A 16,277-nucleotide genomic window follows, 5' to 3' on the forward strand; every position below is an offset into this window, starting at 1 on the left:
TTACCTCCCTATGCGATCAATGGGCGTAAACGTTGGGTAATATTTTGGTTGTCCAGCAGAGTTGCTGCAGGTTCAGTTCTGCCCCCCTGTGGGTAAAGTAACCAACGCATGGGAGTTTGTATGCTGCTGCCAAGGTTAGTCATTAACCTTGTCTTCCCAGTCACTCAGGGCACCGAAGGCGGACAGTACTGTGTCCAAGGCATGCTGCCGCCCAGCCGACACATCTTACCATGGGCGACTGTAACCACTGGACACAAGAGCGGGCTTTAACCGTAACAGACGACATAACAGTAGTGTTTCACAAAGTTGACAGCCATGGCGAGAACAACGCCGACGACCTCGACGAGTGTGTCGATGATGAACGGACGGCAGAGAGGATTCACTTGCGAAGTAACCCTCGTCGTGTGTCGAGTGATTGTGAAGAAGATGCCGTGGAGAAAGAGGAGGCGACGGGAAGCGAAAATTCACCGGAAGGCAGCGAGAAGAAAACGCTTTGCCCGCCGGCGTTTTGCGTCAGAAGCGAGCCCGCATCCCGTGAAGGTAGAAGAGTGCACGCACTTAGTTAAACGGCATGTAATTAAAGCTGCCTCATCTTCACATCAGTGTCGGTTGTTAATTAACATTGTAATGGAAAGAAGATGCAAAAGTAAAGTGATAAGCGGCTGGAGAATCAGATTGATGACTTCCTGTTCACGTTATACAACTATGTAACGTCATGTATCAGTAACAATGACGTGTAGGCTATTAGCCTATAAAGAGGGAAAATACAGTTAAAGTCACTTTAAATTACACATTTTATAAGATTTACACGCATTTCCTGGTTCACATTAGGCCTACGTAAACTCAGAATATGCTTTACGTCGCAGTAAATGTGGGTCCCATAGTCTTACTGCAAAAAATGACAGAATTTCTACAGCATCATTATGAAATAACCTGTCTTTTAGTAAAGATCCTTTATTATTGTCGTATATTTCAGAATACAATATTTGCATTGATTGCGGTTGGCCTTGCCAAGAGTCCATATCTCTTAATTCCTTTAATTCCAAATAATAGTAAATATTATATCTCCCCCCTTTAATGTGTAAGCCTAACATATCAACAACTCCGTTGTTAGGTGTAGCCTAGGCCTATAGCCTACAGTCTGATAAGCCAGCTTAACATTTGCATCACCCTTGGAGAGACTTAATGACTGTGCACTTTTACAGTACCAGGGTTAGGCCTTTATCATCTATAAATAAGATATGATTTCATTTCGCAACTTTACAAGGAAGTGAGACATGCATTAAATCCCCCTACGTATCAGTATGGCATTATTTCCTTTTGTACCTGGTGTAAAATGACAATGAGCAATGCATAGTACTACTGCATGGATCCCCTTTGTAATTAACATGTTAGTGTACGAGTACACTAACTCCAAAAAATTATAATTAAGTTTGTTTTAAATCTTAGAATTTCAATGTCAATTCTATTTTTAATTTCAATGTATTACCTTAAATGACCTGCTAATAATTAATCCAGAAATTTTGAGTGCAAGCAAACCGTAATAAAAACTAACAGAAGTGAGCGTAAGACTGTAATACTAATGTACACTGTAACAATAAATGTCTATTAGGCATTATATATAGTAGAACTAAGAAAAAAATCACTATACACAAACAAAGCTGATAGCACTTCTCCAATATGACAATTGGAAGATTAGTGGAGGACAGATATTCATGTCTTCTGCCTGGCACAAGGTTAAAATGACAAATATGGTATATAATATACGGTATAGCAGACAGACACCGCATTGTGGACAAGTACAAAGAAAGATGCCTGGGTCACCTCAGGTTGAAATATAATCTAGGCAAGCATATCAGTTTTATTGTTCCACAGGCAGGGTTTGCAAACACTACACCTCTGTCTTGTGCAGATCTTTTGTTTGTGGTTTTTTGCAGCTGAATTTTTGCCCAGCCCACGTGGAGTTCAGTAACACACTCTTGGTTTCACTGCAACCTACAGTTGCTGTATCAACATGACTTAAATGAAATATGGAATATGGTAAACATGGCACTCCTCCTATAGGGCCCCCTTCTCTCTTTTTCTTCTCTCATGTCTGCCTTTCTTTCCCTTACACTCAATCCTTGTGTTTTTCACTGTCTGCCTTTGTTTGTTTTGTTTTTTTCCACAGGCTCAGAGAAACCAAAGAAATGTCCAGGTCTCGGTTTGTTCTATGCTTTCCTGTCCACAGTTTTCTTCTCCATCATTGCCCTATTGGTGAAAACCATCCAGGGAATCCATGCCATAGAGATCAGCGCCATACGCTGCTTCTTCCAGATGCTCTTTATTATGCCGTTACTCATCTACCACAAGTAAGCATGATGGAGAAACTCAAACATTTCGCTTTCCACAGTTAGACAGTTTAGGTTAAATACCAACACTAAGATTTACACATACTGTATATGCAATAGTAAGAGCTATAGTTACACTCTCAAACCAACAATTTACATGTTGTGAGTACATTAGGTGCATATCCTTGCCAGTAATTTACCTCTCTGGATTCCTGCATTTGTGCTCATGCCTTACCACCCACTTCATGGACGAGTATTCTGGCTTAACATACACGTTGATAAAAACAAATTTAAAGCTGGAGTGTGGGACTTTTACATATAAATGTCCATATGAACGTCTGTTACATTCAAGCCCTTGCGAAACGAGTTCACTTAATGCTGATTAAGCCTATCACCGCCAGATAAATTTCTCTGTATTTCACAGTATACAGAGTTTTTTAATCTAGTGTCTGGTGTGACATTACCGCGCTGGTGCACCGGTAGTGATGCGTTTTATGTCAACCAGCAATGATTGGTTTCCCCTCAGATTTGCCAGGGAAATTACGTCATGTTCAGCATCCCGACCCATCCCGACAGGTGATCGGCCCTCGGGTATCTTTGTTGGACCGCAAGGCATACTGGGTATGCATGACTAAAAGCTATTGTAATTTTTGCTGTAGGACTGTTAATATGTCACTTTATTTAGTTTTAATATTTTTTCAGGCAAGAAAGTAACCATTTAGATTCCCAATATGTGGTCAGTTTGTCCAAATAACCCCTATTTGGAAATTTGCTCGAACGTTTTCAGAGCTGTGAGGTATGTAGAGCCCTTTCATTCAAAACTCCACCCAAACTGCACACCACCTATCCAGTTACCAGACACCCACTACCTATCCAGTCATCCCGCGATGCCACCCAGTGGACATGGCATGCAACCCAGTAGTCAGCGGAGAACGACCCAATATGGATTCCGGAGGAGTGGCTGCACTGGGAGTGAGCTCCTGATTACATTTCAAACTTGGACCCAAAAAAGTGGAACATTTTGCAAATTAACACTCAGAAATCTTCAGAAAGGACTTTATAGAAGAAGAAATAGCATTGATCAGCAAGAACAGAAAAGAAAACATAATTTTTGGATATATTTTTCAAATCAAAACAACTAGCTAGCTGTCAACTGCTAACTGCTAGCTGCTGTTACCAATATTCCATTGGAGATACAGCACTAAAGAAGCTAACAGAAGAGTATTTTTTTGAAAACAAGAAGAAAACTTAGAGGATCCTTTCTGGTAATGTAATCCACGCATGCTGGAGCCTCTCTGCACACCCTGGACTCAAGAAGGCAAAAAAAAAAAAAATACTGTAAAATTAACAAATAAAAATTTGTGGAAACTGATGAAATCTAGAGATGCTGCACTAAGGAAGGCAATTAAAACTAGAAGAGACACTGACATGCTGATTTATAAAGGTTTAAGGAAACAAAGTTATCCAAGAGCTCAGAGAAGCTAAATCTCGTTTTTATCTCAATATTTTGAATGAGGCAAAAGGCAACGGTAAATTGATCTGGAAAAACATTGATAATCTCACAAGGAGGGACCCAAAATTTTTAGGAGATTTTAAACTCAAAGTACGCCAGGTTTTTGAGCTGGTAGAAACTAATGAGTTACAAGTAAACAAAATCATCAGCTCCTAAAAAAGCTCCAAAAGTAGAGATGCTTTCTAATTTGACACCATGTTTGTCAAATCACATAAAGATATTTTAACTCCCCCTATTGCTCATTTAATTAACTTGTCTTTTAAACACAGCTCCTTTCCTGATGACTGGAAATGTACCATTGTCACGCCTATTTTTAAATCTAGAGACCGCCTTGAAGCCAGTAACTATAGACCAAGAAATATACCGCCAGTACAATCATTCAGCAAATCATTCCACCGAAACTGCTACCTTGCACTTAATAGAGCAAATTAAATCGAGACTTGACAAACAAGGAGCAGTTGGTGCTGTATTTTTAGATCTGCGTAAAGCATTCGACACAGTCAATCATGATCTTTTAATATCGAAACTCTCTAAATTAAACTTCTCATCTAGAGCACTGGCATGGATGTCATATTGTCACTGGCGTGGATGTCATTCATTTCTAATGAATTTAATAGAATACAGTGGGTTAAAGTTGGTGACACACTGTCCAGTAACATGAAGTGCACAATGGGTGTTCCTCAAGGGTCAGTGTTAGGTCCCCTATTATTTATCCTATATATTAATGATCTCCCTCAACAGTGTCATGATGCAGAGCTACAAATGTATGCAGATGACACCGTTGTGTACACACATGCAAAAACAGCTGAGTTAGCTGCTGCAAAGCTAACAATTGCATTGGAAAGGATCACACATTGGCTTGATCAATCATGTCTGAGTCTAAATGTAAACAAGACAAAGGGTATGTTTTTCTCTAAGACTATTGTACAACCTCCTAACACTGATATTTTCATCAAAGGTGAAAAAATTGACATAGTTACTGATTTTAAATATCTTGGTGTGACACTGGATCCAAATTTGAACTTTAAGAAACATGTTTAAAAAACAGTTAAAACCATTAAGTACAACTAAGCAAATTTTAGACATATTAGAAACTGTCTCTCTTTGGACGCAGCCAAGATATTTATGCATGCTATGATTCTTTCCCATATGTCTTATTGCATCACATGTTGGGGGCAGGCTGGAGAAGCAGCCATAAGACCTCTTGAGTCCTTATATAAACAAACTTAAAACTCTGGACAAAAAGCTAATGCATTTCCATCACTGTAGGGTACTGGAGAAATACAGTTTACTGAGCTTTGAGAATTTTAGATTATCCTCAAATTTGTGTCTAGTTTATAAAATTTTAAATGGTTTGGCCCCTCCTCCACTATGTGACTTTGTGTACACTCGCTCAGTAAGTTCTATTAGATCCTCCAGAATATCCTCTATACAAGATTGTACCATACCATTTCGTTGCACTGCATTTGGGCAGTCAGCTTTCTCTTTGAAAGCCACAACTCAGTGGAATGCCCTACCCGATGATATGAAGAACTGTAGTTCAATCAATACATTCAAGGCCAAATGAAAAAATCTACTAGAGACCAATCAGCTGTGTGACCATTGAGTCTAAACTCCATCTATGGTCTTGATTTAAATTTTACAAGTTCTAATTGACATTGTGGGTGTATGTGATGTGCTGTGTGTAGTTTTGTATTTTGTATGATGTGTTCTCTGTGTGTTTTTTTTGTTTTGTTTTGTTTTTTTGTATGTTTTTTGTTGGGGACTACAGATGCAGACTAGGTTCAAGCTAACTCTGGTGCAGTGCATCTTCAATGTTTCAAACTGTACACTGTCTCAATCAATCAATCAATCAATTAGACATTGCACGCCACCTAGTCGACAGCACACACCACTCAACCACCCAACCCAGCTGGATAGAGGGGGTTTGAGAAATTACATGGGTGTGGATAGTCTATTAAGTTTGATCAGGGAGATTACCCTGCATGTTGTAGGCAGACAACTGTTGTCTTGCATTTATTCTGTGCAGACCATTCTGTGCTTATTTATAAACTGGACACAGACTATGTATAACTGAACCGTCAGTGTTGTAGCTGTTGTTAATAATGTTGAAGGGTTAGGGTTAATATTAACCCTAGACAGGGGGCGTGTTATCAAGAAAAAAATTAAACTTGCGAATGAAATAACAGAATTTTGAGGCTTTTTCTATAAATTCTATTTCATGTCAGAAAATGCTTTGATACCCTTTTTTTCAAATTGAGTGACAAAACCATTTTTAAAAAAGCCAAGTTTTTAATTTCCCAATTTTCGTTTGATGGCTGGGTAGGTGGTGCGCAGTTTGGGTGGAGTTTTGAATGAAAGGGCTCTCCATAGTATGGAGCCAATCAATCCATCTATGCTTCCATCTATGCATTGACAGATGGAAAGTCAGATCATTTTAGTATCAACGTTCTTTTCCTCTAAAAATCTTTGATTATGAGTTGACAAATTTCCAAAAAAACATTCTTGTCTTTGATAAGGTTATGGTTTTATTACTTGATTGAGAATTGGTTTTGAATAGAGGAATGATTTTGAATCGCATTGTGACCTCAGGAATCAAAACTATACCAAAAGACTACCACCTGTACTTATATCCATTCACCAACCTGTCCATCCATCTGTCCATTTGTCCATCGTCAGTTCCTCTTTTTTACATGAATCGTCCACCAACAAATATGTTTCTGCTCACCTCTTTTCAGCCCCACCCATGCATGTATGCATCCATCCATCCATCTATACATTCATTTGTCATCTCTCTTTCTGAAATGCACATTGTCAGTCTAATCATCCATCCATCCATTCATCCATCATCCTCATATCTCTGCTCCTCCAGGACAGGTTTCCTTGGTCCCAGAGATAAACGTGTATATCTGGTGCTGCGGGGTTTCATTGGTTCCAATGCCATGATCCTGCTCTTCTATGCCGTTCAGCAGATGCCGCTAGCAGATGCCACTGTCATCATGTTCAGGTGAGAATAGGTAGGAATTTAATTGATTGTGGATAAGTAAAGATTATACTAACACTACAAACCATCAATCTCCCTCTCATGCTCATTCTTTCTTCTCCCTCCTCCAACATTTTCCTCATTACCCTTGATTATCACTCTCCCATATTCTTTGTCAGTAATTCATTAAAAAATCTTGGCTGTGTTCCTCATATGAGATAAATCTGTTAAGACAACAATCATCATTCCTCATCATTTTCTCCCAACTTCCCTCTATTCTTTATTTATTTCATTGTACCTACATATTGATCACTTTTTCAAATCACTCTCTTTTTATTAAACCCATTCTTCCATTGTCCATTGACCCCTCAGTAACCCAGTCTTTACCTCGCTTCTGGCCTGGATTTTCCTGAAGGAGAGATGTACAATCTGGGACTGTGTCTTCACTGTTTTTACCCTCTCTGGAGTCATCCTCATCGCCCGACCACCATTCCTCTTTGGCGAGGATGTCCATGGCATTGAGGGCAACTACACTAATCACATCAAGGGGACTATTGCTGCCTTTGCAGGTCAGAAGATGACTCTGAAAATGATATATTGTGTTTTTTAGACCATAATGAATCAGTTAAATTATTAGAGGAAGCTTAAAATTCTTGTTCTTGTCTGCCTCCACTAGCTTCTCCCCATGTCAGCTCCTTACAAAATCAAAGAGTGACATTAGCCACTCTGCTAGAAGTCTTATTATAGCTGCTTGCATTTGCAGCTTGTATTTTCCAACCAGCCGGATTCGCTAATTCAATGACGTGGTCATGATCCCTCACTGGCTTCCCATCCGCAGACACTGTCAATTATGTTAATCACCCAGCCGGGAATTGAACCCTGGTCCCTGGAGTGGTGGGAAGAAGCCTTTTCTTGTCCCTAAATCTGAAATGAAGATAGACGAGTAAATTATGAGCTTTGCTGTGTGGCTAACTTCTCCTCACTGCTACAGTCTTATTTATTATCTTTCGAGAACATTACCGCAAATAATGGACCTCACTGGTGGTTAGTATCTGTTGGTGTAACAGGGTTATTCAGATTAATTTTGGTTATCAGAATTAATTAATTAATTAATAATTGGTTATTAAGAATAGGATTTCATTCACATTAAATCCACCCGGGGGGCACCACTCTGGAAAACAAGGAACTGATAACCAACTTACTGATTCAGGCTCATAACATGTCATAACATTGTTGTTACTGAGCCCGTAGCATCAATGAAATAACAACACAATGAAGGCAATTTGGAGTGCTTTGTGTGGCAGAGGTTGACTTTAACAATATTCAAGCAATATTCAAGTGCTTGGAATGGTTTCTCCAGAATCCTGGATGAAAGCAACTCGGTCATCTGAAGCCTGATGACTGCTTCCTAGACTGTCTGGTTTCAGGGTTGTGCCCAAATATGCCCATGGTGGCAGTCAATCAGCGGGACCAGCTGGTTCATCAAGTCTTGGCCAATGAGTTGTTCTGTGTCAAAGGCACAGATGTAAATGGGATGAATGAGAGTCATCTCCTGGAAGGTGAGATCAAGCCAAGCATGTTTTATTATGGGAGCCTTATTTTGTGTGTAGCTGATGAGGCTCACATCACAGGTTATGGTCTGCAGTGGTTTTCTGATGGAAATCACCGCTCCAGCAACCTCTGAAAAGGTGTCTGTGCATATTAGGCCGTCTTCAGACCAATTCAGGTGGTGCTGCGTTCAGCCGCAGGGTCGAGCGGAGGTGTGTGGGGTTGTGGGCATGTTTATTTGTGCTCTAGAGCTCTGATGTGCTCTGATTCACCAGCTTTCTCGCAGTGCTCCCTCTCTTCATTCATTCTCTAGCTTGCTCGACCATAGCTGCGCTCTCTCTCTCTCACTGGTGCTCTCAGCTCTCTCTCTCTCTTTCTCTTGTCTTTTTTTAAAATGAGTTGGGAAGCCGACGGCAGAGTCTAACTCTTAACTTTTAATGTTATCACACGAAGAGAAATGTCCTCCCCTCGTCCTAGTAACGTCTTTGTACTCCCTGATGGCAGAGTGTACAACTCTGATCAATGATCTCCAGCTGTGATTGGCCACCGCAGCCTTCAGCCGCAGTGACGTCAGGTTGCGTTTCTTCAAAAGTTGACACTGGCTCAACTTTCCAGCCGCAGTCTGGTGCAGTGCCACAGTGGCCAGAACTGGCAATTTCGCCGCACCGCCTGATTTGGTCTGAATACGGCCTTAGACTGATCTCCGAGCCCGTGTCGAGCAATGCCTGAATGCTCATACACTCCCCTACCAACACTGAGGTGTATATGTGCTTAGTGTTGCCTTTGTGGACAAGGTTGCTCAAGAACTGCAACGAGGAGCATGTCGGGTATTGGGCATTACTGCTTCTGGTAGTGTCTTGGTCTCCCTTGGGTTCTTCCCCCAGCCTATAAAGTAGACTCTGGCTGTTGAGAGGGAAGGTACCCAGCCTAGTCATGCTGACGGAGGACTGCTGTTGGTCCCTTTTGGGGAGTTGTCAGGCTACTTTGAGGGGCAGCGGGAGGTATTGGGATGCTTTGTCACGTCCGCCAGGAATTTCCGGATTAAGCTGAACTCTGATCTGAACTCACTCCTTCCGGAGGATTCTGGACCCTTCCCCTTGTCCCTGTTCCACTGTTTGGGGTTCTGACCAAGGAGGACATTGCCTTTCTTTGGAAGGGAGTTCGTCCTCTTGCTCTATCCTGAACCTGAGGGTTGCCACTGTGGTCATTCCTCTGGTTCTGCCACCTGCCCTGCTGGTGAGGGTGTGAGCATTTCTGAGGTGCAGCTCTAGGTGGAGGAATTAACCAACCTTCCAGTCCTAACTCCGTCCTCTTTGAAGACTGGATGCCCAAGAGCTTGCATCGTCTTCCTTATCAGTTGGCCACACAACTGTTTGCCATGTCATCTGGGCCATCTTTCTGACCTCCTGCATGGTAGATCTACCCTGTTTACATGAGTGTAATGTGGGTTTGCACTCAGGGGTGGAGGTTGTGGAGGAAGAGGGACCTGAAACCTTGTTCTTCCTCAAGACCCAGTGCGTTACTTCCCTGGAAGTAAGCATTCCTCAAGTACCTTTAGTGCTCTCATGAAGACTCTAATTGCCTCTGCTTGATTTGGATGGTGCTAAGGGTGGCTGATGTTTCATGAGTACTCCTCGCGCAGGACCCTACAAAGCCTTGAATAACTTAATAACTGTGGATACATGATGGTTGCATTTCAATGAAAGCATGAAAACTCCTGGATGTTGTTTTCCAAATGAGTTTTAGCTTCTCATGCAATGAGGCATGAGGTAAGTCTGTTCAATCTCCTGAAGGTAGTTATTGACACTAGAATCTCGACTCCCTGGGCCAAAGCGCTCTACATCCTTCACGAGGGAGTTGAACTGTCGCAAACGCAGACTGGTGGGCCAATCTTTCTTTGACTGGTGTGACCGCGGGCATCTCCCGCGTCTGAGCTGTCAGAGGAAGTGGTTCTGGATGAGTGCTGGGGTCCACCTGACTCATCAGAGGATGAGGACTAGACACGCCTGCACCGCTATGGTGTGATGTGCAACCCTTCCCTTTTTGTTGCAAAGGCGGTGTTTTGCTGGTACTCTGTTTTGGGGGCACTCAAGTTGAAGGCAGCTGAGGTGTGGCCTCGTCCCCAAAAGGTGGCGTATCTGTACTCCGAGGGCAGATCAGTAGAACTCCGGATCCAGGCTGTGTAGCTGTGGTTACAGGCTGCACCGGGTGTTATATAATCCTCTGTGAGTCCACTCTCTGAGGGGGTACATCCCAAGTCTCTTATTTGATATTTCCTTGCTCCTTGCTTGAACCAGAAGTTGTTCTGGTCCACCATTTTGAAGGCCGTCCCAAGTCTCTTATTTCTACTCTGAGCAGTGAGGAGGGATCTCTGAGGAGCCATGAGCGAGGATACCTGAGAGCAGCCTTCACGGAATTCTTTTAATGGACGACATGCCTCCTTATTGGATATCAATTATTGATTGGCCGATGCAGCTGATCGGACTGATCTGACCCATCACAATATCACTGCAGTTTCATACCAAAGTGGAGACAGATTACAAATTAAACTCAAGTGTATAACTCCCAACTTTTTATTATATTTGTTTTCTGATTCAACATCTAGTTAAAAATCTGTGTTAAGTGTCAGTCTCATCAACAAACTCCATCAAAAGGTCTACAGCTGTTAAAGCCGACTGACAGCTGGCCTGTGAAGCCCTACACATCACAATCCTTCCAACACTCATTTATGAAGAACCCTGTTTTCACAACAAATGTGCAAGAGCAACACTGTACAGTGAAAGGACATTACAAGGACGATATATTCATCAGGTTCAACTAAATTGAACTTTGACCCCAAATATGTTGACCACCACAACACACAACTAATGGCATTTTGGCATTCACAGGATGTCATGCAGTTATGATGGAGCCATTTTCGTTATAGAGAAAAATGGAGGAGAAGTTAATTTCGTGCATCTCTTAATTTTGGGTGATATATTCCTCTACTCTCTGACCTTGCTGGGACTTCAGTAGAAAAACTCAAGCATGTCAGATATGTCCGAGGAGTCTGAACAATAACAAGTTTCAGTCAATATTTTGTTAATTAACTCAAATAATCCTATGAATTCAGTGACAGATATGTAGCTGTGAAGCAGTAGATTTGAAAATACGTTGTATTTGTGCTTTCAATTTGTTGCTTTTTATTATTCTGCTGATTGGTGCATTCATCTGGTCTCTTATATTTTTATTTATTCTCAGGAGCGCTTGGGGCTGCTTGTACATTTGTTGTCCTCCGCAAGATGGGGAAAAGTGTCCATTACTACCTCTCAGTCTGGTACTATGCTGTCATCGGTTTCATTGAGTGCATCATCACTGTTTCCGTCCTTGGGGAATGGAAAATCCCATTCTGTGGCCGTGATCGCTGGATGCTGATGCTGATTGCAGTCCTGGGTATCGCTGGCCAAACCTTCCTCACAAAGGCCCTGCAGATCGAGAAGGCTGGACTCGTGGCTCTGATGAGGACTGTGGATGTGGTGCTGGCATTCATCTTCCAGTTCATTTTCTTTAACCGTGCACCGACCTGGTGGAGCCTCGGAGGGGCGCTGTGCGTAGTGGTGAGCACCAGTGGAGTAGCACTTAGGAAGTGGTACACCAACAGTCGCAAGGGGGGAGGAGCAACATAGAAATCTTTACATACTTTACTATTTATTCTTTTTTCACTATCATATGTTCTTGATTTATTCTGTATTTTACTTGTTATTTACATGCAAACCTGAGAAGGTTTATGTTCTTTGGAGAATTAAAACAGAAATATAGAAGGATAATCTAGCAGAGGTCAGTTATAAGCTTGTGGTAGTTCTAAAGTGCATTCTTTATATCTATACATATTGATTCTTGAGAATCAACATGCATAATTTATTGTTATGCAATTGTTATGAGAACAGCAGTTCAACCTTGCTGCCCCAAACCTTTTGCTGCTCCCCTGGAGCCTATGTAGCTAACTCAGTTCTTATTCAACAGGTATTTCCTGTTTTCTTTGATAAAATGTGCACTGCCTAAATGGGGTGAAAGTGTAATTTCACTATAATGAAGCAGTTTAATGAAAGATACCCCCAGATCCATTTTCCCTTTGCTTTAACCTGAATGACATAGCCAAAGAGTTATATTGCATTGGGACCATTCAGACTGTGTTAAATGACTCAGCAATCATAGTATACTAAAAAAGTATACTACATAGCCTTTGTTGTGACTGTATATTTCATTGTATTTTGGTATGTAATAGACATTATCAAAGGAGTAGCTGCAAAAAATACAGTATTATATATAGCTGGGGTGCTTAGAATACAGCTACAATCACTCTGTAAAAGAAAGAAATATGCGATGCAAACCAAATAAGCAGTGTTAGCACTTAACATCAGATTCATTACAGTTTTTTAGCAAATATAAAGGATTTATTGTAAAGACATTGTCAATTAACATCGACTCAAGTAATAAAACTAGAAATCAAAATTCCAAAATTCATAATTTTTTACTTAAAAACAGGGTCATGCATGTAAGATTCTCTCAGGGATCTCCCACCACACTGATTTTCCTTTTCATCGTTGCTGTTTTCTCTTGATATATCAAAATATGATAAGTTAATATAACTTATTATCCAATACATGGATCTGATATACACTGTAAGCTTAATCAGGGTTTCCACCAGAAAAGTTAAATTGTGCACTGAGTAGTGGACAGAGACATCTGTCCTCCCTCCTGCTCTCTGCTGTAAACATGTAGCTGTTAGCGAGCAGCTGCTCTCATGTGTCCCAAGGTCTTGGTGCTTGTTTTTGGTAGAAACTCTCCCGCTCTCTGCCTGCTCTCGGATGGTAAGCAGGTTGCTCTGGTAGCTGCAACCTCACCGTCGCACACATGCTCTCACTCTCTCTAGACTGCACAATCGCTAGGCACTGAGCTATTCCTTAAAGGAGCTACGCTACTTATACAACACATTATAGTTTAGAATACATCTTAAAATACATTCTAAAAAAAATCCCTGATGCTTAGGCCTAGCGGGGGGTCAACTCATGCACAATAGGCCACCGGGCTTTGAATACACTGGTGGAAACCCTTCTTAATCATTTCTCAACTATATCTTGAAGTGCCTTAAACAGGGAACTTTATCCTTCAGCTTCCCTTAGTGGAGATGCTCAGAAACTATCGGCTTTTGCTACTGGGCAGCTCTCAGGTGTGATTGTGCATATCAATATGAATGTGAAGCAGGGTGCTTCTGAAAAACAAGTCAACTCAATAAGAAATTATTTTTAAAATGCTTTAAAAGTTTAAAAAATTAAGCACATAAGACATGAACCTTATCCCCTGATGACCACACTGATTTCTTTACCATCTCATCTGAGCTAAAGCATCTAATTAGTGTTCACAAGAGTCTAAAAATATCTTTTCTGTGATGCTCTAAGGTTTGCACTTTGTCTTTGCTAGAGTGTAGAGAAAGTAGCCTGCCACTAACGTTCAACACATGAATTGATCATCCGAACAGCTGCACACAAGGATTGCTTTAAGAACTTCTTCAATTAACTAAAGGACCTAGAAAGGAAAGATGAGAGGTGAAACTACAATGTAACAGTGTTGTTGTTTTTTTAGTATGGACATGCACATCATATAACCTGCACCACTCAGTTTTACCTGTAGTATCGTTTTTTGTGATAGACTCACTGACTAGAAAAACAGCTATTTGTGATTCCTGTGCCAAGTTGAGAATGTCTGTATTCACCTTATGATTATCCTACAAGGATTAGTCGATGAGTAAAACTCCCAGTAAAAAAATAATAAGTGAGACTTTAAAATAGTCTTAAAATATAGTGTTTTGGAATTTTTCAGAGCAAAAATAGAATGAATCTTGTGCTAAAAGCAATATTGTCTGCCTTGTGTATCACTGTCCTTAGTTGCAGTGTGAATAAGAGATCATTTTGATGTGTTATTGTATGTAGGAAACCCCAAAACTTACTGATATCAAGGGATCGGGGTTTTTAGCTCAGCAGCACGTTCTGTGTTGTGTTTGGTATACTTCTGTATTTGTAGCTTTTAGCAAGGAATTTCCTACTGTTGTGGCTGATGAAGTCACAGTGCAACTGCAGTCCTCCATGTTTAATTGGGTGCAATACAGCTAGGAAAGGCAGGCGATTAGAGCTGCTAGACTTCTACTTGATATTCTAAAAGTCATTCTTGCTATTTTTCACACACTGCTGTTTCTGTTCTTGTGTCAGCACAGTTACATCATCAGACTTGCCTCCAATTATAGTTCTTCCGTTTATACAGTATACTGTATATCACTAATAACTGAACTCTGAGTTTGCACATCATTATTTTGTTAACAGGGGTCTGAATATGACACCTATATGACAGTGATATATGTTTGTTTACTTTTATTCTCTTCTTTAAAAAGTCAAACTGATTCCAAGGGGAATATTTAGATCTACAATGGCCCTATATGGCTTGGCACACATTGTCATATGTAAAACTTAAAAAAGCAAAGCTCCCATTTTATACTAGAGAAAGCACTATAGATTGACCTCATTTTATTTTTATTTACATGTAATTTACTCTATTTGGAAATTGCACTTAACTGCACAAACATTATGCAACAAGAGCAACGAGAGGGATTATTCTTATTAGGGTTGCACTGATATGACATTATATTGTCAATACCAATTAATTTTTTTTTTAAAAACTAACAGAATTCTGAACCTATCTATTGTTTTTAAAGAGTAGAGTAGAGTTGGATGATTGATTTGGGGTCAATGTACAACTTTATCAGTACACTCTGTCTACATATGAAATAAAAGCAAAATATGCCCACTGTGTTTTAATTACTGATGTGATCCCAGCATCATACTTTAGTGAGGGGGAATTTAATTAAAAGCACTGTGCTTCATTTTGTGCTCCTACTGTTTGATTTGCTTTGACATAGATTTCTTCTTCTCAGAATATTAGCTTCATTGACTTGAACACTGGTAGTGTAAGCACAATGTGTTGTATTTCCATCAGATGGGTAGATAAATGTTTTATTCACTTGTTTCAGGACCTATAAGCCTTACAAACCTACTAAAACTGTTTTTAGTGTTTTATAACTATGCTTTAATAGTATTTATTTTACTATTTCTGTAATGTATTACATCGACATATTCTACAAGATGTATATATTTCTGCATAGTGATGGTTTCTATTTAGTATATTGTGATTCAGTAATAAATTCTTTATGAATTCATAGATTTCTGTCTGTTGTCTTGACTAATAACATGAAACAGTTGTGTTTTTTCTGAGAAAAGGTTATTTTTGTGCTTTCAAGCTTCTGTAAACCTGTTTCTTTTTCAGAAATCACGCTTTTTGTTTGAAATGTGTGTGAAACTTGTGGAACAGACCCAAACTGTGTAACTGTGTAGGGATGTTGTCTGTGCTTACATCATTGTCCCCAAAGCCAATGGTGTAACCCGGCTCCACTAATGACTCAATAGGTGACAATGGTACAAACTAGGCTATTGCCAAAGAACCTTTTTTTACAAACCACTGAGTCAGGTAGCTGTTGACAGTAGTACTTAGAATGGTACCTGGCTGAGTGGATTGTTGTCATTGTGTTTTTATGCATGTGTGTATGTACATGTGCATGCAGGTTATTTGTCTCTGTGAGCATTTGCACAGGTCTTTGTTTATTTCCCCTTTATTTGTAAACAACACACGTTTGTGAGGCATTGTGCATTCATGCAGAATAGCTGTTTTTCGTTGTGTGACAATATAACCCATATCTTGCAAAACCAAGTCTCGCACCCGCTGTAGTAGGGCTAACTGCAAACAGATTGTGTTGTACACTCACTGTGAAAAATTGCTTTTTGTACTTTTTAAAAAAAGCTCTACATTCAGTTTCAAC

The 16,277-nt window shown here is 40.3% G+C and overlaps 1 protein-coding gene across 1 annotated transcript; it reads left to right on the top strand.

Moving 5' to 3' along the window:
* Positions 1-29: 29 nt before the first annotated feature.
* On the top strand, positions 30-15,624 carry slc35g1 (solute carrier family 35 member G1). Its single transcript, XM_067577011.1, has 5 exons — positions 30-540; positions 2,171-2,351; positions 6,716-6,850; positions 7,199-7,395; positions 11,615-15,624. The coding sequence occupies exons 1-5, from the start codon at positions 231-233 to the stop codon at positions 12,037-12,039; spliced, it is 1,248 nt and encodes a 415-aa protein (XP_067433112.1). The 5' UTR covers positions 30-230; the 3' UTR covers positions 12,040-15,624.
* The last annotated feature ends 653 nt before the right edge of the window (positions 15,625-16,277 follow it).

This window comes from Thunnus thynnus, chromosome 20 (assembly GCF_963924715.1).
Source record: "Thunnus thynnus chromosome 20, fThuThy2.1, whole genome shotgun sequence".
In the NCBI taxonomy this organism is placed as follows: Eukaryota; Metazoa; Chordata; class Actinopteri; order Scombriformes; family Scombridae; genus Thunnus; species Thunnus thynnus.